This window comes from Geospiza fortis, unplaced genomic scaffold (assembly GCF_000277835.1).
Source record: "Geospiza fortis unplaced genomic scaffold, GeoFor_1.0 scaffold55, whole genome shotgun sequence".
NCBI classification, from domain to species: Eukaryota; Metazoa; Chordata; class Aves; order Passeriformes; family Thraupidae; genus Geospiza; species Geospiza fortis.
Genome location: NW_005054308.1, coordinates 1,523,022 through 1,545,627, shown reverse-complemented (window position 1 = coordinate 1,545,627; position 22,606 = coordinate 1,523,022). Strand labels below are relative to the sequence as shown.

Sequence of the window (22,606 nt, the reverse complement as noted above, 5' to 3'; positions counted from 1 at the left end):
AAACCAGACAGGTCTGTTAAGTCCTGGAAGGTTCTGAGTGTATCAGCATTGCTTCACATTTCCTGCCATTTATTCTGACAAATGTTTATCCATCTGACTGGAGTATTCCAGCTGGAAATGCATGCATAAGTTTTTTTAAATCATCAGGTAAGTGTTGCAGCTGTTTAAGAACAAGTCTCAGGATAACACACTGTCCTCTCAAGGTTAAAATAAATAACCTGACAACCCTTTAAAGGAGCTCTCTTCCTTTACCGTCCAGACTAAAGATGGGGCAAGGATCAACTACTACCCCAAGTGCTTGGGATTGACTCATTGGTGAAATCTAAGTATCCTAAATTTAGGACTGAATTTTAATCCCTGACCAATTACTTCACTTAAATTCAGCACAGACTTGATGTATTAAAGTTTCCATGCAGTGAATCCACGAAGTTAGTCTTGAAATTTCCTTTGTGTTATTTCTGAATTACCTCCTTTATAAAATCTATCAGACTTTAATAAAAAAAAAAACCCAACAAAACTGCAGCTTTGAGAAAGGTATGTAAATAGCTCAGGGAACCCTTCTGACAGCTCCTCCTCCCTCAAACTGAACTTGGCACTGAGCAAGCACAGCAGTTGCAGGGCATGCTGCCACAACCTCAGGTGCTACAGCCCAGGGAACACCTCAGTCAAACCAGCTAATTCAGACTGTTTGCTTTTTCTGTGTGGCAGAGGATCAGGCACACAGTAAGGACTCAAAATTTTGATCACCAATGAGAGTATCACATATCAGATTAATACAGAACCAATCGCAGACCAGTGCAGAATTGCCATCATTAGCTATGTGTGACAAATCAAAACATTCAGTCCCCAAAGTGTCTGTGAAGTCACACAGGACAGTCACAGCTAGGTTTTCTGTATGTAATCATTTGTGGAAATGAGCAGTTTTTCCTTGGAAAAACAGTTTAAGCCTCAACAGAATTAATTCCCAAGCCTTCCAACTCTAAAGTGATGCTGTGCAGTTTTTCACCCAGTTCTTCACCTTTTAATCAGTTAAAAGGGGAAAACTCCCAGTTTAAAGACTAACATTGCCAAACCAAAGCAGATGCTGCTTCGTGTTCTCACACAGGAGTAGAGCCTGACACTTGGTGTCACACCATGGAACAGGACACTGTTATCAAAAGGAAAATCAAGAACTCAGATCTTTACAACTGAAATTTCTTTTGAAATACATCTGAAGAAACAACTGGAATTTAAAAACTCTACAGTCAGCTTCTCCCAACCCTTTCATTTAAAAGGCTAGACAGCATTTAAGATCTTTATACTGATTTAACCAGAACAAAGCAATTAACTTCTACATTTCCAAAGTACATCCTGCAAAGTGATCAGGAAACTGTATTCTTTTAAAGTCATATACAGAATTTACAAGTAAGAAGCTCTAGTAGTAGTTGTGCCAAATTTTGTCAACAATTTTTGTTCTATATTGACACCTGCTGACCATTTCTTCTGACTAGTCAGTGTTACTGTATCACAACTTTATGCATTAGTTGGCCAAATATATAAATATATACATACTAGTTGGCCAAATAAACCTAAGATTTCAGTCAGATCTCCTTCTAGATCTTACAGAGTAGGTGTATTTATTTAATCTATACATATATTACATATATGTGTGTATATGTGTGCCTGTATTTGTATACATACAAACACATTTACAGAACTCCAGTAAGTACCAGACTGCTCATGTCTGCTGAAAGAAGCTTTCACAAATTTCTTCAGAGCACAGAAAGGTTTCTGCCATTTTAGACAGGTGCAAGGGAATCAAATGTCTAGAGAGAGCTGTAAACAACTGGAAAAAGTCTCATGTACTGGAATGGTGCCTCCTGTGACTACTGCCCAAGGAAAGAGGCCATGGGGTCATCAGGTCTCTGCCTTTTCATTCTGTAAGCCTCCATCTCCTCTTCTGTTGGCTCCCTGGTTTCATACTGGCTGTTGTATGGCCTCTTCCTCTCATCTAACTGCATGATTTCTTTGATGTGGAGAAGTCGAGCCTCTTCAGCATTAAGAGCCTGAAATGAGAGCAAAGGGAATCAAAAATTCTACAGTGAAACTTAGACAAAAAACCCCCAACAACAAAAGTTTGTCTTAGATTCTTGTATGATGGGCAAGGAGCAAGCACAAGGGTGGGATAAGCAATGCAGATCTGTCTGGCCCACCCACAGCACATTTCACATACTAGATTTTTTCCTCCAAACTGATCTTGCCACGCTCATTTTTTAGTGTTTAACATAAAATGATGGTAAAATTCTACTTAGTAAACAAGACACTATAATCTCTTTCCAAATGTCAAAATCAAGTAAGAAACTCCCAGGATTTACCTGAAATATAATCACGATCTAGCAAGTACAAATGAATTGTTTGTTATTTTTTGTTATATGTTTGGGGTTTCAATTTTTAAATGCTATGTGTTGTCCCATTCCTCAAACTACTACTGTTGCTACTGGAAAAGAAGCTGCATTTGTACCCTGCTTTAATTAAGCAGTTTCAACTGAGAGCAGCCCAAGGCAGGCTGCTGTGGCCACAGGAGCACACTGCTGCTCAGTGAATGGTCTGAGGCATGGATTTATTACATCAGCTGAGAGACTGCACCAAGCCTGGGATAGAAAGTGCTAAATTAAGATTTAACACTGCCCTTGATCTCTCCATCTTTCTTCAATACACAAATCATTGTGTTCTGCCATGTCTTTTATGGACCTGCAGGTGTAATAGGTGCCTAGACATGAAATGTTCTAAGTCATCTAAATTAAGTCATCAAAACTAAATATTTATTGAAGGTTTGCCTGAGGAATAGGGGATGGACTTTAGAACATCTACCAGCATTTTAAATTTAATTTAGCTCAAAATTAGCATCAAACTACCCCATGGTGTGTCACCAAGAACTACATGATACGCTTCATAGAACTGATACTGTAAAATATGTCATGTTCCTTTTGCCACAAAGCCACTGAAGATTATAGTGCACCTTTTTTAGTTTTTCTTGCTTCTTTTTCTCTTCACCCTCACTGTCAGAATTTGAGCTCTTCTTATGCTTCTTCTTTTTCTTTTCTTTCTGTTTTTCTTGGTGGATCTGTAAGGTGGGAAACAAGCTACTGTTAAGATTCAACTTGCCAACATTCATAATGCCCAAATCATTAAGTCCAAACTTCTATTAATGCTATTTGAGAGCCTAGTTTTCAGTGAAGATGTTAATGCTCTAATAATGCAGTCTACCTGATTATGACTCTACAAAATTTTTAAGATAAAATGCTGAGGAGAAATATCTGGCTTCCTGAGAAAGGGAAACATCCTACCTCCATCAGTGTTTTGGGTTTTGTCATGTGTTCTGCCTCCTCGGGCTGCTCCTCCATTAAACTTGCCTCTGTATTCTATAGAACAGACAAGAACAAGGATACCTTGTTACTCACCACATCTGAAAGGGGAAGGACAAAAAAAATCCCACAAATCCCTAAAAACACCAACCTCCCTCAAAAAGCAAAACAGTCTAAACCTCAAATAAGGAATATAAATGCTTTTAGCTCTTTCCACATGAATAAACAAGAGAATACTTACAGCAATTTCCTTCCCAGCTTCTCCAGTACAGTAGGAGTACTTGACAAAGGAGTGGCAGCACTTGTAACCCCACTTGCCTTCCTTCCAGTATGAACCCCAAATGCACTGCAGGAGAACACAGCACACAGTTACTCCTGTAAGAGGCAGGCTGCAATTTCCTCCTGAGCTGATGTCCTGGCAAGCAAATTACTCAAACAGTCCAAAAGGAAGCTAAGAGAAATACTTTTGCTATTTTACATGAACCTTACAGGGTACACTGTCAAAAAAGAGAATTACAACAGGATGTGGTCAACTTATATCCAAGGTGGAAGGCAAAGAGAGTAGCTTCTCTTTAGTTTAAGATTGCCATGGCAACTCCTCAAATGCACATCACAACTATGACAATTTGAAGTTTCTCCCTAACAGAAAAGGGAGAGTGCCACATTGAGACAGGAGAAATGTGTCTGGTGTATTAATTATACTGTACTGCATCCTAATATACCTCCAATGAGATGGTATTTAATTTTAAAAAAATCTAAACACAAACTAGGACTTACTGTATGGTTGTTGATCTTCACATCCTCTTCATACTTAGAACAAGCAATAGCTTTCTCCTGTCCTTTGATGACTGTTCCATGCCTAGAATACTCCACATAATCTTCTGTTTGAGCCAACAGAAGTTCAGCTGGGGGGGCATCTAAATGTTCTTGTCCTCCATACTAAATGCAAATAGAAATGACATAGAGTAGTTTTGGAAAAAGACCCACCTTTTATATAGTTAAGCAAACATTTCATAAACAGCACCTTTGGTACCTTGTCAAGAAGGCACCAAAGTTGACAGAGACAGTTTAATCTTTAGTGAAAAGTTAAGACAGAAATACATCATCTCCTATGGGCATTGTGGTGTCTTTTGGTGTTTAGTTTTGTGGGGTTTTTGGTGTGCACATGGTTTTTTGTTGTGTTGTTTGTTTTTGTTTTGTTTTATGCTTGGAGAATGACAAGAGTGACATTTCTCACTCAAAGCAGAAAATCTTTAGAGACCAAGCCAAAGACCAGCTTGGGTAGAACCAGAGCAATACTTCCTGCCCACTCCAAACTTGAATGTTGACATAGTTAGAATCAAATGGATTATTTAGTTCTTTTTCAGCTGTCCAAGACACAAGTTGCAAAATATAATAAGTATTTATCTAAAACACTGTACCCAAAATTTGAGTCAGAAAGAAATTCAGATTTCTTCAGTGGAGAAATTCTGACAGTTTAGGGAAGATCTCCCAATAATGTAAATACCAGCAGACCTTCAAAGGTCCCTAAACTAAATAAAATTAATCAACTGATGAGATGGTGTGTATAAATATAAAAATATTTTAAGTCTAAGCTGCTGAGAACAGCTGATGCCCTCTCACATAGGATTAGTAATCTTACTTGTTCTCCCAAGACGCAGACTTCAAACAGAATTCCTATTAAATAAACCAAAATGTCTATTACCTTCTCCAGGATGCTTTCTTTCTGCTGTGCCTTGAAATCTTCTTTTTTCACTTTGAAAGATTTATAGAGGAGTTCTAATTTTGTAGGATCTGCTTGAAGATGAACTTCAGAGCCTTTGTCATAAGCCTCCCAGGCAAACACTGTGTACACAAGAGGTTCCAGTCAATACTTTAAAACTGACACACATTCAAATTACATCCTTTAATTCTGAAGCAATTTGAAAGAAGGCCTTGATCTATAAAGATTTATTTATTCCTCTTTTGCAAGAAAGCAGCATTGTTAAGGATTTTAAGTGAATTTCCTTGAAGAACCCCAAGCCCAAAGCCCACTTACGCTGGGTCTGTGCCATGGAAATGGTATCGCCTGTGTAGCGAACAAAGTTGTCACCTGCATAACCAACTCTGCAGAAAAGAACACAATTCTTAGCATTGGTAACGTGATTTCCTCTCAAATACAAACACAGAAGTGCAACAGGCAAGTAAAGATTTTCTTGTGCACCAAGAGTTAAGAACAGAAGGAGAAGAAGGTGCATTCAACTCGATATATGAAACAAAAACCTACGCTCCCTGCAAAGCCATGAAAGCATTAGGCAGCCACTCAAAAACTGTGATGTCTGTGTTCAAGGGACACATGACACAGCCCTGGAGTTCTGTCTGAGATGCCAAGCATTAAAAGTTAAACTCAGACCTAGTTACACAATAAATACGCATAAACTGTGTGTGATATTCCAGCACAGTGGTTCTCACTTCTGGATTTCTGACTCTTCGGTCCAGACCCAGCATATTTGGCTGAGTTAAAGAAAGCCTGGGATACCTTTACTGCCCTCAGTAAAGTGAGACACTTGTGCAGAGCCCTTGAAGAGATGCACAGTCAGCACATGAAACACACACTGAGGATCAAAAAATGCTAGCAATCCAATTCCCACTCTTTCACCTTCCTAAAGCCACTCTGAAAAATTTACAGTCTGAAAAGCTGTGGCAGAGATTTAGATTCAAAAAGGATAGAATTATGACTTGATAGAGAAGCAAAAGCATCTGCATCTAAAAAAAACCAAACAATTGACTGGCATTACTCTAGCTGGGGGCAAGGAGAGGTGGAAAGAGCAATATTTGCTATCATTTAGGTACTGCCATTCTATTTTAAGCAGTGAGCTAACCCAATTACTGCTCTCTGAACACGTTTCACTCACAGCCTGTTTGCTCTGTACGTTCCCAGCACAACACAGGTCAAGTGTCTGACTTGGGGTTAAGGGAGACAGCCAAGTGTGCAGCCAAAAGCCAGCCTATGGTAGCTTTCATTAAGCTATCTAGACATGCCAAAGCTGCATTTTCTATGCAGAATTCATTAATATAGGAGGAGAACTTATTCCTAATTAAAATATTTTGTTAGGTACCACAAACACACCATGCTAGTCTCCAGAACCAAGAAACAAGGGATAAAGTTTAAGATTTGGTTACTGAAATATTTTACATAATTATTGTTTACAGGCATCACCTCTAGATGCAGCAGTGCCCTAGCCCTTGTACAGATAATTACATTAAACCATGGTCCACATGTCCCTGAAGATTAAGAATCAGTCAGTATTACAAAAATACCACTTTTATATACTAAACCAAAATGTGTTTCTAAATAAAAGTGTTTTTTTCTAGGTTAACTAATATGTGTACATGTAACTGAACAGAGATTCATTAGCTAAAGGACATAAAGGTAAAAGAAAATATAAAATTATTAACATAATTTTTAAGAGTTTTGTTGGATATACAAGCATGACCTCATTTTAACTTACTCATCTGGATTCTTGCCTGTGTTGGCATAAGGGTTCTCCCTCATTGCCCTTGTTTTGGGATCATAATAAGCAGAGTTTGGATCTAGATTCCTCAAGTACTAGGGAAAAAAAACCAACATAAAAGATAATATTAATGATTTTGAAAGAACTGAGGTTACTCTTGCATCCTCCAGTTTAGATGTTTTAAGAACTTCTATTGCAAAAGGATGGCCTTGATGAAGTCATAACATGGGCAGAAACAGAACTGAGAACAGACCTTAACTTCCAAACCCCTAGACCCAGAAACAAAGTCATTAATAACTGAATGTGTAATTTGTTGAAATTAACTCCCAGGAATACAGAAGAAGATCTGCCCAGAGCTCTTTACTCACTTTGGCAATGTCCTCCCGAATGCGCAGATTTCGGACTGTGATGCGTCTTTTTGAGTCAAAGTTCTGCCCAGGCATGTCAATGTCATCTGCATATTTGTCTTCATCTTCATCTTCACTGTTATGATCTCTTTCCTGAGAAGAAATGGAGAATTTCTAATTAAAAGAGTTCCTTCACTCTGGAGACATGTACAACAATCTGATTTTAGTGGTTTCCTTAAAATTCTCAATCCCCGTAGTTACAAGGTGGAACACTTTACCTGGGCTTAAGTGTCCTCTCAGACTAATCTAACATTCGACACTTCAGAAACACTCTTGTTAAAAAATGTTCACTTCCTTCTATGGAAATAATTATCAAAACATAATTATGATGATACTAAGAAAACAGTTATTTTGGTGTTAAAATGTAGTTATGTGCTTGCATCCCTAAGGTTTGACAACACATAGGAATTAAACAAAAAGCCTCTTTATGAAATCCTGCAACCTCTGCCCAAAAGAAGAGGTAGGCAGTGGCATGGACACAACATTCAAACCCTCGTTTTACTGTTCCACTAACTACAGGCTCCTACTTTGCCCATGGTGTGATGCAGTGGGTAATCATCTTACTGTCTGTGAATTTGATTCCTCTTCTCCCCACTGGTGTCTTGGGGAGTTCTGCAGCAAACAAAGAGCACATCAGCAGAGAAGACAAGATAGTGGAAAAAAGCAAGGCAGCAGGGATACAAAGGGCAATCAAAGCAGAGCTTCATGCTGGATACAACATACAATTTACCACTGGCCCCAAATGCAGAAACACTGCTACATAACATTCTAGCAGAATGCTCTTAGCTGTCTCTGTGACAGACCCATGTTGGAGAACTTTTCACAGTATCCCCAACAAAATTTCCAATTCTTTGCAAGAGCAGCAAATTCTAAAACTGTTGCTGTTGTTTAGAGCTTGTTACGCCTTTTAACACTGAGGATTTAGACTGTAACATTTCATATCATGTAAATATAACCAAGCTGCAACTCTGAAAGCTTAAAAAAGAATTCAGGAGATACGTATTCAAGAATTTAGTCAGGATTTACAGGAATACTAAGCACTTAGGCAGAATTTAAGTTCAACAAACACAGCCAGGTTTAATTTTTTTAACCTGCTTAGTCTTTAACTGAAGAATACTTGCAGCAGTGAAGGTGGGAACAGCTGTGAGCCCTGGAACACAGAGCAGCACTAACTATGCAAATCAGTCTCAGTCCTCTCCCTCAGAGACAGTTCTTGAATTTAAACACACTTTCCTTCTTAAAGTTCCACTTATAAGCAGTAAATATACAGAAGCCAACAGTGATTGCTTCATAGAATGGGCAGGAAAAGAGGAGGAATCTCTTCTGTTGGGGAGGTCTGTAAAAAGCACTGTGGTCAGGGCTGGGTGGCAGATGGAGCTCACTGTGCCATCTAGTGACAACCCACGGGGGACAGCACAGCCTCTGCAAGGAGGCTTTAGGTCAGGACTTCTGACCAGTAGTAGTCTCTGGGTTTTCCCCATTTTTTGAGTCACTGTGCAGTGATTTTACCTTAAACCAATTTGCTTCTTCTTAAGGAAACACCTTCCTAACCTAATTTATATTAAACATTACTAAATCAATGCACAGTCATCACCTCAGCGCTAGTCAGACCACACCAATCTTTAAATAGGAGAAAAGCATTTTGGTATATGAAAAAAAATTACTACATGGAAAACAAGCTCTTCTGACCCAAAATTCCATGTCAATAATTTCAGCAACAACAATAATCACACAGCATTTCTGCCTGTAAGGGCAACACAAAGCAATTCTCATTTGAAAGAAGATGCTCCAAGTTCTTGAGTGTGACACAGAACATGCTGGTGGCTAGGAAAACCTTTAAATTACTGAAGGGCATAAAACCCAATACCAGGCCTTGTGTCGAGAGTAAAAGAGTCAAAAAGCAGAAATAATTTGTTTTGTATTCATTCAGCCTAAGCAAAAATAGATTAGCCAAGTTTACTTACCACTTGCTCCAGCTTCCCTGATGCCAACTCCTCCTGAAGTTTCTGGGCTTTCAGGGTACGTTTGGCCTGTGCAGCATGAAAATCCATTTATTTAAAGATTTCCTCTTTGCACCAGCTCTAATATCAGCAGAGCACGTTACAAGTGTCCCTCCTCCCAGCCCAGCCACACCAAACATAAACTCTGTCCCCAATAAACCACAGCCCCCACGTACCAAATCAACCTTGGAGTACTCCTCCACAATTTTCATGTGCTCCTCTGGGTTATACCCATTCCACCGGTCTCGCTTCCCGTCGTAGTCAAACATCAGCTGGGGCTGCACGTGCTCATCTGGGGCAATGTTCATGCCTGTGTATTTTGCTCCAACTTTCCTGGGTCTCTGAAAGAAAAAAAAGGATGGTTAGATCAGTCCATCAGATTACTCGCTCACATATCCTTTAAAAAACACTATCAATCAAGCTCCTCTAGAGCAAGTTAAATTCAGCACTGTAAGGCTGTGGATTGTAAATAAATGGAAATGGTTCTGCATTTTATGTAGCACAACTGACTTCAAACTCCATAAATTCTTATTTATATTTTCTACAATTAAGGAAGCAATTAAAACAGTTTCTGAGGGTGGCTTCTATCTGAAATAAAGCAGGAAGACAGACACAACAGCACTTGAGTTAATGCAATTAAAAGAAAATAACATCTTCACCTATTATTTCAGATCTTATTACAAACAGAATTGATGGATGACACACTGAATTCTATCACTTTCCCCCTTCATTAATAATTTCTTTAGAAATTTCTAAGCTGTCTCTCACTACTTATAACATTTTCCAAGCCCAGTATTTCATCTACAGCCAGCTGTTTTTCACAAAGATTAAACTCCCGTGGCATTCAAAGCCGTTAAGGCAGGGCCAAAAGGGGGTTACCTCTGTGCAGCCTTTACACCTCCCTGCAGCCCTCACACCTCCCCTCCCTGCAGCCCTTACCTCCATGCAATCCTTCTTCTTGTGAGTCAGGGCCCCGCAGTTCTCGCAGGCTCCCTTGCGGTACCGCGTGGCCACGGCATGCTGGGGGCAAACACAGCACCAGTGTCAGCCCTGGGACAGCTCACACAAGGGTACCAAACAATTCATGTTTGCAACACCACTCAGGAGTGTGAGCCTCCCCCAAAGCCCAAACAGGTGTTCTACCTGCTGGATAAAAATTCCTGCCCCCTCAAAAGCACGCAGCCAGAAATCTCCCTGTGTAATCATTCGTGGGAAAAGCACCCTGCATACCTCCTGAACTCCTCGTTTGTACCAATCTCCAGAGGAGTTGTACTGCTCACTACTTATAACATTTTCCAAGCCCAGTATTTCATCTACAGCCAGCTGTTTTTCACAAAGATTAAACTCCCGTGGCATTCAAAGCCGTTAAGGCAGGGCCAAAAGCGGGTTACCTCTGTGCAGCCTTTACACCTCCCTGCAGCCCTCACACCTCCCCTCCCTGCAGCCCTTACCTCCATGCAATCCTTCTTCTTGTGAGTCAGGGCCCCGCAGTTCTCGCAGGCTCCCTTGCGGTACCGCGTGGCCACGGCATGCTGGGGGCAAACACAGCACCAGTGTCAGCCCTGGGACAGCTCACACAAGGGTACCAAACAATTCATGTTTGCAACACCACTCAGGAGTGTGAGCCTCCCCCAAAGCCCAAACAGGTGTTCTACCTGCTGGATAAAAATTCCTGCCCCCTCAAAAGCACGCAGCCAGAAATCTCCCCGTGTAATCATTCGTGGGAAAAGCACCCTGCATACCTCCTGAACTCCTCGTTTGTACCAATCTCCAGAGGAGTTGTACTGCTTCTGCTTCTCTGGCTGAGGTCTCTGATGCTTCAGCGTGGGTCTCTTGGAAGGATCTATGTACCATGGCACTGAGGAGATGTACTGAGGAATATGAGGGTTGATATCTCTGAAAAAGATGTTGTGCAGTGAACACATGGCAGGGAAAAAACCCAAAATGACTCAGTCTAACAAACAACCCTCAGATTAAAGTTCAAGTGCTTTAGGAGTGATATTAAATAATGAAGTTGATACAACACACTGCAAAATAAATTCTTAGTTTGATAAACACAGACTTTGAGATTTTTTTGCCACCTAATTCACCTAAACTCCTGACTCCAAACCAAATGGCTTATAATGTAATGCTACTGAGCAAGAAAAACAGCAACATTTCTCAGAAGCAACAAGCCCTGTGAAAGCAAGGGGGAGGCAACAGATGAGGTACACTGTAAAACACCCCTGTGGTATGTTTTGCTCACTTTTAAAATACCACGTGTTATTAGCTTCATGGATGGGACTTTTTAGCAGAACTGTCAGTAGCTGACAGAAAATAAACATTGAACCTATATTCTTCTAGAAAGTATCCCATGACTAGAATACTAAAACACAAAGTTCAGCTAAATATTTCTACAGTAACTCACACTGGAATCATGAGTCACCCTCACAGTTGCTCTGAAAACACAATACAAAAAGACATTTTTCCTCAGCAGCTTTAGAACACCCACAGCTTTAGTTAAACATACTTTCCCTCTTCATCCACTTCAGCAGGTGCATTCCCCAGTTTTCTCTGTTCTTCTAATTCTTTCTTTTTCCTCCAATCTTCCCTCGTCATCTTCTTTGGTTCCTCCAGGCTCACATCAGTTGCCCCTCCTGCAGGAGGGGCGTTCGCTACCGCGCCTGAGGCCATTTTGACTTTTATTCTTAGCATAAGAAAAAAAAAATAAAATTAGGAAACAAAACCTTACACATCAATAGCCTCTGACATCACAGCTCTGCAACGCGATTGTGTGTCACCCAGTGAAACGAGCTAACTCCGGATTATGCATTCCCGACATAGCCCTGTCCCGACAAAAGAGCCCCAGGGCCGAAAGCACAGAATTACCTCAGCGCTCACCGGGGACCCGGGCCTGCGCCTACCCCGGAAGGGACGCGAGAGAACGACCGCGAAGAAGCAGCGCCAGGTCCGGGCGCAGGGCCGGGCGGGGGAGGCCAGCACTTGCTCGGAGCCTATAGAAACCACCCTGTCGGATCTCGGATCCCCGATCCCGGTCCCGGAGCCCGGCCCGCTCCCCAGCCCTGTTTACCTGCCACACCGCAGCGCCGGTCGAAGCGGCCAATGGGCGGCTCGGGGCCGCTTTAAAAGACGGCGCCGTTGGCTCTTGGGGCTGCTCTGAGGTGTTTGAGCGCGTCTCAGGCTTTGTGGCTCTGGGTTTTACTGTGCCGGCGTTTTCTGGGGTGAGCTTGAGGGTTCAGGAGTGCGGTCGGACTGGGACTTTGCATCGGGCTTTGTGCTTCGGGCTGTACAGAGAAAAGGAGCTTCGGCCAGAGAAAGGCAGTAAGGCTGGGAAGGGTTTGGAATGATGAGGAGTTGCTGGGGGAGAGGCCCGTGCTCAGCCTGGAGAAGAGGAGGATCAGGGGGGCTTTACTACTCGCTATAATCACCTGAAAGCAGGTTCACCCAGGTGGAGATCACTGTTTTCTCTCAGGCAACCAGCAACAGGACAAAAAGAATGGCATCAAGCTGTGCTGGGGGGATTTAAGTTGGCCATTAGGAAGAACTCCTGACAGAGAGGGTGGTTAGGCATTAGAACGGGCTGCTCGGGGGGTGGTGGTGTCACTGTCCCTGGAGGCCTGTAAGGAAAGGCTGGATGTGCCACTCGGTGCCATGGCAGTGTTTAAATTGGATTCGATTATTTAGAGATCTTTTCCAACCTTACTAACTATGTTTCTGAGTTTACCTGCATTCCTCTTTAATGAGGAATTGCTTGTTCACCTTGTTCACCTGTGGCAGCAATGAGTGCTAAAAGTGCCTTCAAACCTGAGGGGCTTTAGCTGACCTGCTGTATAACGGTGGGAAGTAGGGGTTTGTTCCCTTGTCTAGGGACCAGTACATGACAGCTCTGTTATTTTTAATGGAGCTTGCTTAAAAAGTGTGTTGTGATGAGACAAATGACAAGAAGTGCTTTCCCTTTTTCCTCTCTGGACTCTACAGGATAGCCTTATCACTCTGAAGATGGCAACTCTGATCTTTGTTGATCAGGAGAACAGTGACCTTCGTGCTCCCAAGAGTCAGCTGAAGCTCCCTTCAGGACCTTGTGAGTATTTGCTGCCCTGACCCAGTAAGGGATCAAGTGAAGGGCATAAATAATACTTTGTTAGTCACTGCTTTTAATGGTAACGGTTTTCTATTCACAAATCCACTTTCCCAACCCATTCTTCCAAGCTCATCAGTTGGTATAAAATTGAAGATAACTCTGTGCTTTTATCATAAGTGTGGCTTATGAGTTCTAGATGGTAAAGAGTGATTTCCATGACACTTGGTTTTCCAGCATATGCACCTACTTAGGCAAACTGTAGGGTTGCTGATGTTTGCTTTTTTTTTCTTCCCCCCATTCCAGCAAAAGTCTTAGCTGAAAGAAAACAAGTTAACACTCCACTTCCTAAAAAAGCAATCAGTACTTCTCCAGTCACATCTTGCTCTGTCAGAAAGGCTCTTGGAAATGTGAATAAAACGGAAGGAGTCACGAGCAAGATGGATAAGCTAAAACAGAAAAATCAGCCTTGCACTGTGAACAAAGTGAGTACAACACTGCTGGGGAGGAGGGGAAATCCATAATTTACTTGCTGTGATTTAACTGTGATATAATTAAACACCACACAGGTGCTCCCTTAGTCCCTCTTTTGATGGCATAGGGGGTGAGAATTGGAAGGGTGAATGTGAGAAAAATAATGGGCTGAGATTAAGGCAATTTAATAATGAAAAATCTCGAAGAAAAACAAAACCAATTCCTTGCCACCTGTTGACTAATGCCTTGCCAGTCCCAGAGCAGTGGTAGCTGTTCTTTCACACCAATTTTCCTTGCTGAGATGCTATGGATGCTCAATATGGGCTATCCCTCTGGGCAGCTGGGGTCAGCTGTCCTGGCTGTGCACCCCCAGCCTCCTCACTGGTGGGCTTGTGAGAAGCAGAGAAGGCCTGGACTGCAAACACTACTTGGCAATAGCTGAAAGAGCTGTTACATATATTTCATCATGAATCCAAAACATAGGTTTGTAGGAACTGCTAGGAAGAAAAATAACTATCCTGCTTAAAGCAGGACACCTATGTAGATGGTTCTAGAGAAAATAGTCTGAGTTTGTCTTATCCACACCTTAAGAGTTACCTGTTCTTGTGCAGTCACCTCTTACCACCACATATATAGTGCTGCACTGCATAAACTCAGCTGAGACATTTGCCCATCTTCATCTTATTCGTGTTGAGGGCATTAGAATTTAGGCCTGACTGAGAAAAGTATGACAGGTATGCTTGTCTGTAGACCTGAACAGCACAAGAAAGCCACTACAAATATTCTATAGTAGCTCAAATAATGTTACTTCCTCTTTTTATGCCTAACAAAAAGACTGGATTAGAAAGCTGCCATACAGTGGCTGAAGAAGATTGGCCAGAAATAGAAAATATGTTTCCTTTGGATCCTCAAGGTAAGAACTATTGATGTAATTATTAAAATTACCAATAAGGCTTTCATGGGTGGTGGCATTGTTGTAAGAATTTGTCCAAGCTACTGTGGCACACAAGCCAGCACTGCATTTCTCCTGAGCCCTTTCTGAAACATAAGGGTGCTTGCTGCTTCTGAAGTACTTTACCAGGAATGAAGTGGCATTTCTAACAGTAATGGCTGTGCCTCAGATGTGTTATTCTGAGTCTCTTAGTGTGGTGACAGGAAACACATTCCAAATAACCAGGTAGTAGCTTAGTTCATTAAATACTGACTAGTAGCTAATAACTAATAGACAGACTATTCAAAGGAATACAGAAAAGTGTGCCAAGATTTGTAACTGAAGAGATTCCTACTGCTCTAGGATATAATAGTTGAAGCTGAAACTTCTGAAGCTGTTCTTAGGCCAGCCCATTTCATTCTCAGTCCTTCAACGTGTGTCCTTAACTTTCCTCCTCATGTGTGCAAACTGCTGTGCCCAAGACTGCTGTGTTGATGAAATGTACATGCTTTGCTTGCTGAAGGTACTAACTGCTTTACATTAGCAGGTCCATTAGGCAGCCTAGTGTTTCCATCAGGGTTGGTGTATGGGATTTCATGGACAACTGAAAGGCGTAACTGCAAGTAAATACCCCATAAGAGGAGATTGTTGTGGTGTTTTAGGTTGGCTCCTATTTAATTTAGTCTAGAAGAGTTTGCAGCTTCCCAGGCTACTGCACACCTAACAGTCTTTCTTAAACAGACTTTGAGAGTTTTGATCTTCCTGAAGAATACAAACTAAGCAATATCAACCTGTGTGGTGTTCCCCTCATGGTATTTGAGAAGACATATGACAGATGTGTGAACATGGCTTCTTCACCAGTGAAGATTGAAGAGATTTCATGGGAATCCAGTAAGTGGAAACTTTGCATGACTTTCAGTACACACAATGCTCATCAGTGGTTAGGGCAAAAAGCCAGTTGGCTGCAGCACTGAATTGCTGCTGCTGTCTGAGCTACCAGAGCAGTGCACCACTATCAAACAGCTTCTGCTGTGTAGCCAGGCTCTGTACCTGGCCAACACTGCCAGGTCAGGCAGTTGTCTCAGAGTGGTGTCACTGACTTGTGGCTTAACCCAGCTGCAACCCAGCACCACACAGCTTGCTCCCCTGCTGTGGGATGGGGAAGAAATCAGAAGAGAAAATGTGGAAAAACCTCATGCTTTGAGATAAAAGTAGTTTTGATAACTAAAGCAAAAGCCATGCATTTAAGAAAAACCGGACAGGGAATTCACTCATTTTCCATCAGCAAGCAGGTGTTCAGTGGCCTCCCAGCTTCTTCCTGACTGGTAGGGTGGGGAGCAGAAAAGGCCTTGACGCTGCTGCTGAGCAGTGCTCACACAACTGAACCATCCCTGAGTTATCAACGCTGCTTCCAGCACAAATGCAAAACACAGCCCATACCAGTAGCTATGAAGAAAATCAACTCTACCCAGTGAAAAGCAATACACTGAGCAACCTTTTGTGGTGCATTGCAAACTGATCAGTTAGGTGGCATTGGCTTATACAATGAAGTAATATTTCCCTTGCTTATTCAACACATTTATGCTGAGCTGCTGGGACCTAGCTTATCTTTGTGTGCATTCTGAGTTTGAGAAACTGATTTGATTTGTTTCTAACTTTCAGACTTGCTACAATCAACTGCTGACTTCCTTGCTACCCTGGATGAGATCATTGACATGCCACCTCCAATATATGATGATTAATGTGTGGTCTGAAGTTTCTTTTGAGGTCCAATTTAATATAATTCTGTATTTCAATAAAGGCTAGTTTAACCTGTATACTATTGTACTTTTCCTTTTTCAGTGAGCCCAACATGTAGGTAGCAAAACAGAGCTTTGAGGAGGAGGTTCTGACAAGCAGGTAAAGCAGAGCCTGGGTAAGCTCCTAAGCAAGGCTGTGATGCACTGCTCTCACCCCTATCTAGGAGCTGGTACCTGCTGGTTGGAGTGTGTGTGACAGGTTGAAATATTTCTGACCTCACTGCCTAACTTGATCCATCAAACATGCAAGGTTTTGAACCAATTTGTGTATCTGGTGTAAAGTAAGCACTAGAGCTGGTATTCTGGTGTTTTCCCTTTGAACCTGTTTGCTCTTCACAGTGGCTGAGGTGGTGTATGTTGGGTTCTTATGCAGCTGTAGATACTTATTGCAGAGAAGTGCCTGCAGTGAGGCACTGAACGTGGTTACACAGTGCCATCACATGGCCTCTTGGTAGGCAGCACACAGGTAAAAACACATTGGTGTGTGAGGCCCCAGAGAGCAGTGGTATGAGACACAGTGTGGAAATGACATTAATATAAATTGAGGTAGTAACTGTTTGTACGTATAGACACTGCACTGGGAGAGTGACACTAGTACTTCGTATGTATTATACAAGTTTATCAGAGTGAAATGAGTTTTTTTTGTTACTTTGAAATACTATGATCAAAAACCTAGATCTTTTTGTACAATCAAATAAGCTTTTTGGGTGATGTCCACATGTGTGTGTATGTGCACATAAAAAAATTTAAAATACGCTTGAAGAATTTCATAGTGAACTGAACAAGTATTTGCATAATGTTTACAAAGGTAATTATTAAATAATTTCAGATTTGCAGGCCTCTTGGTACTGATAGACTTTAATCTTGGAGCTTAAATACTTGTTTGTGGGGCTGGCGGAATGGGTGTGCAGAAAGATGGGGTGAATCAGGCTTGGGAATATTGGTGGTCTGTCTGCATAGGGATGTGTAGAAAGTAAGATGGGAGTGGTATGATTAAGGAAATTGTTATGATGAACCTCACCTTGGGCTTTTTGCTCTCATTAGGATTTCTGGCTAATGTAGGTTGAAGCTTTTGCTTTTACAAAGCTTAATTTTATGAACATTCATTAGAAAGTTCCACTTGTTTCAGCTGGCTTTTATTTTCCTCATTTACTTTTCAACTCTGACTGAGATTAAAGGGAAATGCACATTCCTGAGACTTTGTGGGACAAAGCTGTGGTGAGACTTCATCTGTGGGTGGAGTTTCCTGCTCTTGGTGACTCCAAGAGTTCCCAGTCACAAGGTACTGTCTTCTCTTTGGAAAATGTAAACTCATGGCCTCAGAGCTGCAAGCCTGCTGGGTGTCAGCCCATGAAGTGCTGGCACAGGAGCACTGGGAATTTTGTATTGCTTCAGGTAGGTGTTAACACTGATTTCTACTGGTAACTAAAAAAATCAACTTCCTTAACTGCTTTAATGTTGCTATAACCCACACAGCTCTTCATACTTACCAAGTTCTATTTTCTCTTGGGATGTTGTCAGGAATACTGACTTGAGCAACTTGAGTTCAAAATGCTGTTTGAGCACTTTTCTCCACAACAGCGATCTTACTAAAAACTGCTAATGTTTGGGTTTACTTGCTTGATCTATTTATGCTTCCTGCAAAGATCTGAGATATTGGTGATTGTAAATGCATGGCTGTAATGGAAATGAATGCTTGTGTGGTGGCAGCCTTTAATAGACCTCCTGGGTATGTGATTGGGAGCTCAGAATTGTAATGAAATGCACAGAGTAGGGACCTTTTCAGTGGGTTATCTCTCTGCAAAAGAACTGTTCTGTCTGTGAGAGTCACTTGAAGCCCTTACCTGAACCTTCTGTAAGGAGAGTTTGGAGATGCACATGAAAACAGTCTCTTAGCAGGCTCAGTAAAGTTACTTCAGTGCACATCAGATAATCCATCCTGTGTGCAGAGTTCTGGCAGTGGGTGGCACCATGGTAACAGCCTTGTTAGAGCTGCTCTTCCTGCGGTCTGAAATCGCCGCCGTGGTGCTGCTTGCCTTTGGAACCTCGCACACAGCGTAGGTGGCTGTGACGGCTTCATCGGCTCATTAATGGGAAATGGAGGATACGAGTGGGCACAAAGGAATTCAGAGTGCCTTCACCCTGCGACTACAGGGAGCAGTCCCTCAGCTAAGCACTTTTTATCTTCCGTTGTTTAAAAAAAAAAACAGAAATGAGAAGCCTGGAGGCAGTTGGTCCTCTCTAGGGTTAGCAAAGCCATGAATCTCGTAACTTCCACACAAAAGCCCTGGCTTCTTCCACACAAAACTTCATAGCTCTTAAAATGGATAATGTGCCCCAGAACGCATTATTTCTGGTTTATTGCCATACAGAGTCCCTGCAGGGTGAGTGTAGCTAAGCAGTACCGCTGCCCCTTCCCTGGAGCCTTTTCTCCCAGTTAGGAGGGAGTGACCCGTGGGGGATGCGGGGGGGATGATGAGGCCCCGGCCGGCGGGAGTGTGCGGCGGCAGCAGCCGTGACTGCGAGCGGAGCCGCGAGAGGGAGCCCCGGCTGCGGGGAGGCCGGGGGCACAGGACAGCGCCGTGGAGCCGGCCGGGGACATTGGACAGCCCCGCGGTGCCCGCTGGGACCGGGGACACGGGACAGCCCCGCGGTGCCGGCCGGGGCACAGCAGTGGCTCCGGGCGGGTTGGTAGCCGCCGGCGCGGCAGCCTCAGGCCGCCTCTTTCTGTGGCCGTAGTAGTCCGTGTGTAAAACGGATCCCAGGGAGAGACAGAGCCCCTCCTGGATGCGGGATGCACAGCCTTGTCTTCCCGCAAGGCAAAGCCTGAGCCTTTCTGCAAAACGCAAGCAGAGCTTTCCCTGTGAGCTGGGCCAGGGCGGTGGCTGCCCAGCCATGGCTCCCTGTTTGTTACTTCACTTTTCTCTCCACTGCTGCTCAGATTTCTTCTGACATTTAAGCAAGATGCTTCTGTAAATAGCCGTCTGCTGGATGTCAGTGGGTTTTAGGAAAAACCCCTGGAAATATTCCCTTTTCCCGAAGTGTTTTCCCATCTGCGGCGTGCATGTGCCCTGGGGAAGGTGGGGAGGAGAGGAGCCGTCCCTCAGTGCAGCGGGTGGGGCTGAGCCGGGGGCGGGCAGTGCAAACCTTCCCCTTTGCTCTCTGCTGCGCTGTCCGCAGCGACACGCCCCAAATGTGAGCCTGGCCCTGCAGCAGGGGCTGTTCTGGGGCTGTTTCAGGGCAATCCCGACTGCAGCGCCCTGGCAGCCCTCAGCTCGGCTGGGCAAACTCTGAGCTCTGCAGCTCTCCCAGCCTGAGGGGTGGGTGGGTATCACGGCCGGTGTCCCTTCCGAAGGGACAGGCTGTGCTCCGGGTAGTTGTGCTGGGCAGGGACACAGAGCTGGCTCCCTGTGCCATCGTGTGTGACAGTGACAGGCTGGGCTCAGGGCAGGTGTGCTGGACAGGGACACAGGGCTGTGCTGGGCAGGGACACAGAGCTGGCTCCCTGTGCTGCTGAGCCACCGTGTGTGACAGTGACAGGCTGGGCTCAGGGCAGGTCGCAGCAGGCACAGGCACCCTCTGTGCTGGAATGTCCCCATCTGGGAACATCTGGTTCCGAAATAGGGGAGTTTTCTTTGGCTGTTGTTCCAGTGCAGGTTCTTCAACGTCTCTATGACTCAGTTTTGGAATGAGAACAAAAAGCAGAGAAAACCAAGCATGAATCAGCTGCTATTTGGCTTCAGTTTTATGTGAGCCAGGTGACCAAAATCATTCCAGCTTCAAGAATCAATAAATTGACATCATGTTTAACTCACCTATCATCAGGTTCTTTAATCAAATACAAGGTGCTGCTGGATTTATTAGTTCAGAGGATTTTGTACTTCATTCAGCATGATAGCAATCCACTTTTAAAAATACAATTAACCACAATTGGGTTTCTGGTACCTGCTGCTTGTGAAAACTTCAGGCAGCAGAAATAAGTTGTGATTCTCTTTGATGAATTCTGCTTATTTTTAGAGAATGTATCAAGTTCTGTTCACCTAAACATATCCAGTAGCAAACAGCTCCTTTCTCTGAACTTCTTCTCAGGTTGAAAGTTTTATCTGTACTGTTTTCTTCCTGAGGCTGTTTAGGTGTTGTATAGTCCTTGTCCATCATATTCCTTCTTAAATAATACACAACCTTTGAGAGCTGTTTTTAGCAGCTGTGTGTTGCTTTGCTGGGAGTAGAGCCTATTGTGTTCTCCTGGATTTTTTGAAGGAGCTTATACATTTTTTTAAGGTCCATAAAATTGTCAGTTAAAGAGTCCCCTTATTATGAAACCAAGACTTCTAATTCCAAAGCTGACTTAAAAAACCTTGCTATGTAAAGTAGTTTACAAAACTGCGTTTTGCAAATGCAATGCCTCCTGGTTCTAAGAGTGTGCTGGCCTCTCAAAGTATGTGTGAGGAAAAAAAAGCCAAAATGAAAATGAGAGTGGGAACATTCCTGTGGAAAAATTTATTCCAACAGCACAGCAGTTTTCTAGGAATGATTATTGCACTGGAAGATATGAAAAACTTGCATGTTGCAACGAGGTTCTGGGCTTTGCTTTTTACCTTCTACCCAGTCTTGCTCCTGCCTTATTTTGTTCAGATAACAAGTTCTTAACAGCTTCTTTCAAGGATTAAAAACCTCCTCCTGAAGTTCTTTCTTCTGTGCATAGCTTCCCATGCCTTAGTCTGAGTTTCTTTTGAAGCTAGGAAGGATCTGGAAATGCTTTGCACTGAGACCTAGTTGCTTTGAGGGAGCTCATCTTATTCTTCAGTTGTGTCTTGGCTCCCCCACATGGTGTGTGTGACCATGTTGTGATTCTTAAGTCTTTTGCTACAGTGATTTTATGCTTTACAGAAGATTATTATCAGGAAAAGCAGACAGGCAAGGGCCTTTTCTAGGGCTGGAACCCAGACAATTCTGTCTGTTCTTCTCCAGTTTTTTTTTTTTTCAGTTGGAATTAGCATCCTAGTTTTCTGATTAATACAGAGAGCAAAACATCATTTGTCCTTCTAATATCTTCAACAATATGTTTGAAACAGAGGACAACACATAGGAACCAGATGCATCACCTGTGGAACAGCTAATTCTTTAAGTATTCTGCCCAGTTTTGGAATCTGCAAAAGCTGGTGGGGATTTGTTATCCATGGAGGGTTTCAGTGCTTGTGACTGTCCAGGCTTAAGGCCCAAATGTTGTTCCTGGCACTGCATCGAGGAGTGCAACATTTTTATGTGATGGGGAATGCTGTCCAGTATATAGAATTTAATTTTAACTCTGCCTGTGTTACTTCCCTACCTGGGTTCTATTTTTGGACATAATTTTTGTGCCTGGAGGTTCACCTAAAAAAGGACCAGGGCCTCTTTTGTACCTATCCCCAAACGCAGCTCCTCAGAACTGCTGCCATAATATGGCATAGTAACTCCTGCTGAGCTGGGGTGGCACTGGTGGCTCGTGGCTCTTCTGTTTGCTGCAGATGAATTCTCTGATGAACATCTGTTTCTAGGCAAGCAGCTAGAGTCCTCTCCACCCCTAAGCTAAGATGCTCCTTGGCCTCCTTATCCTGTGGAGGCTGATGGGACCATTTCCAGATCAATTTTGTCTCGTGTGAAACGCAGGCAGAGTGGGATGGCAGCTGAGGAGGAAGTGTTGGTGTTTCTATTTCCAACAGAAAGTACCTAAATGAGTGTGTGAGAGGCCAGGATTCATATTTCTGATGCTTAAGGGGACTTGCAATCCCACTCACAGCTGAGCTGTTCTGGAGGACTCCTTTAACTGCTCCTGAGCAGGGCTGCACAGGAGGCCTGGGTGTGCCTGGGAGGGGATGGGCTGGTGGCTTGGTGGTTAGGGCTGCCAGGAGAAGGTAGACTGGTTAGCAGACAGTCCTCTGGATGGATAAAACCTTCCCTCCTTTGGGCTGTGGTTGGAGAACAGGAGTCTCGTTTGCTCTCTGTTCCTGCCCCGTTGATGTGTTCTGCTCTCAGGCTGCTCCCCCTGGTTCTGGTGCCTGGCTCCCTGGCTGCACCTGCCCGTCTGTGGTGAAGGGGT

General features: G+C 43.2%; 2 protein-coding genes across 4 annotated transcripts; one reads left to right on the top strand and one right to left on the bottom strand.

The window, feature by feature from the left end:
* Window positions 1–998: 998 nt before the first annotated feature.
* SLU7 (SLU7 homolog, splicing factor) lies at window positions 999–12,328 on the bottom strand. Of its 2 annotated transcripts, none has more exons than XM_005418672.2 (16): window positions 12,316–12,328; window positions 11,755–11,931; window positions 10,988–11,141; window positions 10,697–10,777; window positions 9,422–9,586; window positions 9,210–9,275; window positions 7,810–7,857; window positions 7,207–7,338; window positions 6,836–6,933; window positions 5,383–5,450; window positions 5,050–5,189; window positions 4,122–4,283; window positions 3,586–3,690; window positions 3,327–3,401; window positions 2,999–3,103; window positions 999–2,045 (listed from the first exon to the last, which is right to left on the bottom strand). In XM_005418672.2, the coding sequence occupies exons 2-16, from the start codon at window positions 11,916–11,918 to the stop codon at window positions 1,866–1,868; spliced, it is 1,743 nt and encodes a 580-aa protein (XP_005418729.1). In that variant the 5' UTR covers window positions 11,919–11,931; window positions 12,316–12,328; the 3' UTR covers window positions 999–1,865. The 2 variants fall into 2 exon arrangements, with proteins under 2 accessions (XP_005418729.1, XP_030911141.1); XM_031055281.1 differs by lacking the exons at window positions 10,697–10,777; window positions 12,316–12,328 and adding exons at window positions 10,185–10,265; window positions 12,114–12,257.
* A 1-nt stretch (window position 12,329) lies between these two features.
* Window positions 12,330–16,545, top strand: PTTG1 (PTTG1 regulator of sister chromatid separation, securin). 2 transcript variants are annotated; one of them, XM_005418671.2, is made up of 6 exons: window positions 12,330–12,466; window positions 13,224–13,326; window positions 13,630–13,808; window positions 14,632–14,710; window positions 15,470–15,619; window positions 16,391–16,545. In XM_005418671.2, the coding sequence occupies exons 2-6, from the start codon at window positions 13,245–13,247 to the stop codon at window positions 16,468–16,470; spliced, it is 570 nt and encodes a 189-aa protein (XP_005418728.1). In that variant the 5' UTR covers window positions 12,330–12,466; window positions 13,224–13,244; the 3' UTR covers window positions 16,471–16,545. The 2 variants fall into 2 exon arrangements, with proteins under 2 accessions (XP_005418728.1, XP_030911142.1); XM_031055282.1 differs by having other exon boundaries at window positions 12,415–12,566.
* The last annotated feature ends 6,061 nt before the right edge of the window (window positions 16,546–22,606 follow it).

Bases quoted from the DNA above. Each gene is read 5' to 3' on its own strand.
- SLU7 (XM_005418672.2), bottom strand. From the start codon at position 11,918: ATGGCCTCAGGCGCGGTAGCGAACGCCCCTCCTGCAGGAGGGGCAACT. The intron at 9,587-10,696 runs GTAAGGGCTGCA...TTTTTCTTTCAG, and splicing joins AGAAGAAGGATTGCATGGAG to AGACCCAGGAAAGTTGGAGC. The intron at 4,284-5,049 runs GTAATAGACATT...ATTTGCATTTAG, and splicing joins AAGAAAGCATCCTGGAGAAG to TATGGAGGACAAGAACATTT.
- PTTG1 (XM_005418671.2), top strand. From the start codon at position 13,245: ATGGCAACTCTGATCTTTGTTGATCAGGAGAACAGTGACCTTCGTGCT. The intron at 13,327-13,629 runs GTGAGTATTTGC...CCCCCATTCCAG, and splicing joins GAAGCTCCCTTCAGGACCTT to CAAAAGTCTTAGCTGAAAGA. The intron at 14,711-15,469 runs GTAAGAACTATT...TTTCTTAAACAG, and splicing joins GTTTCCTTTGGATCCTCAAG to ACTTTGAGAGTTTTGATCTT.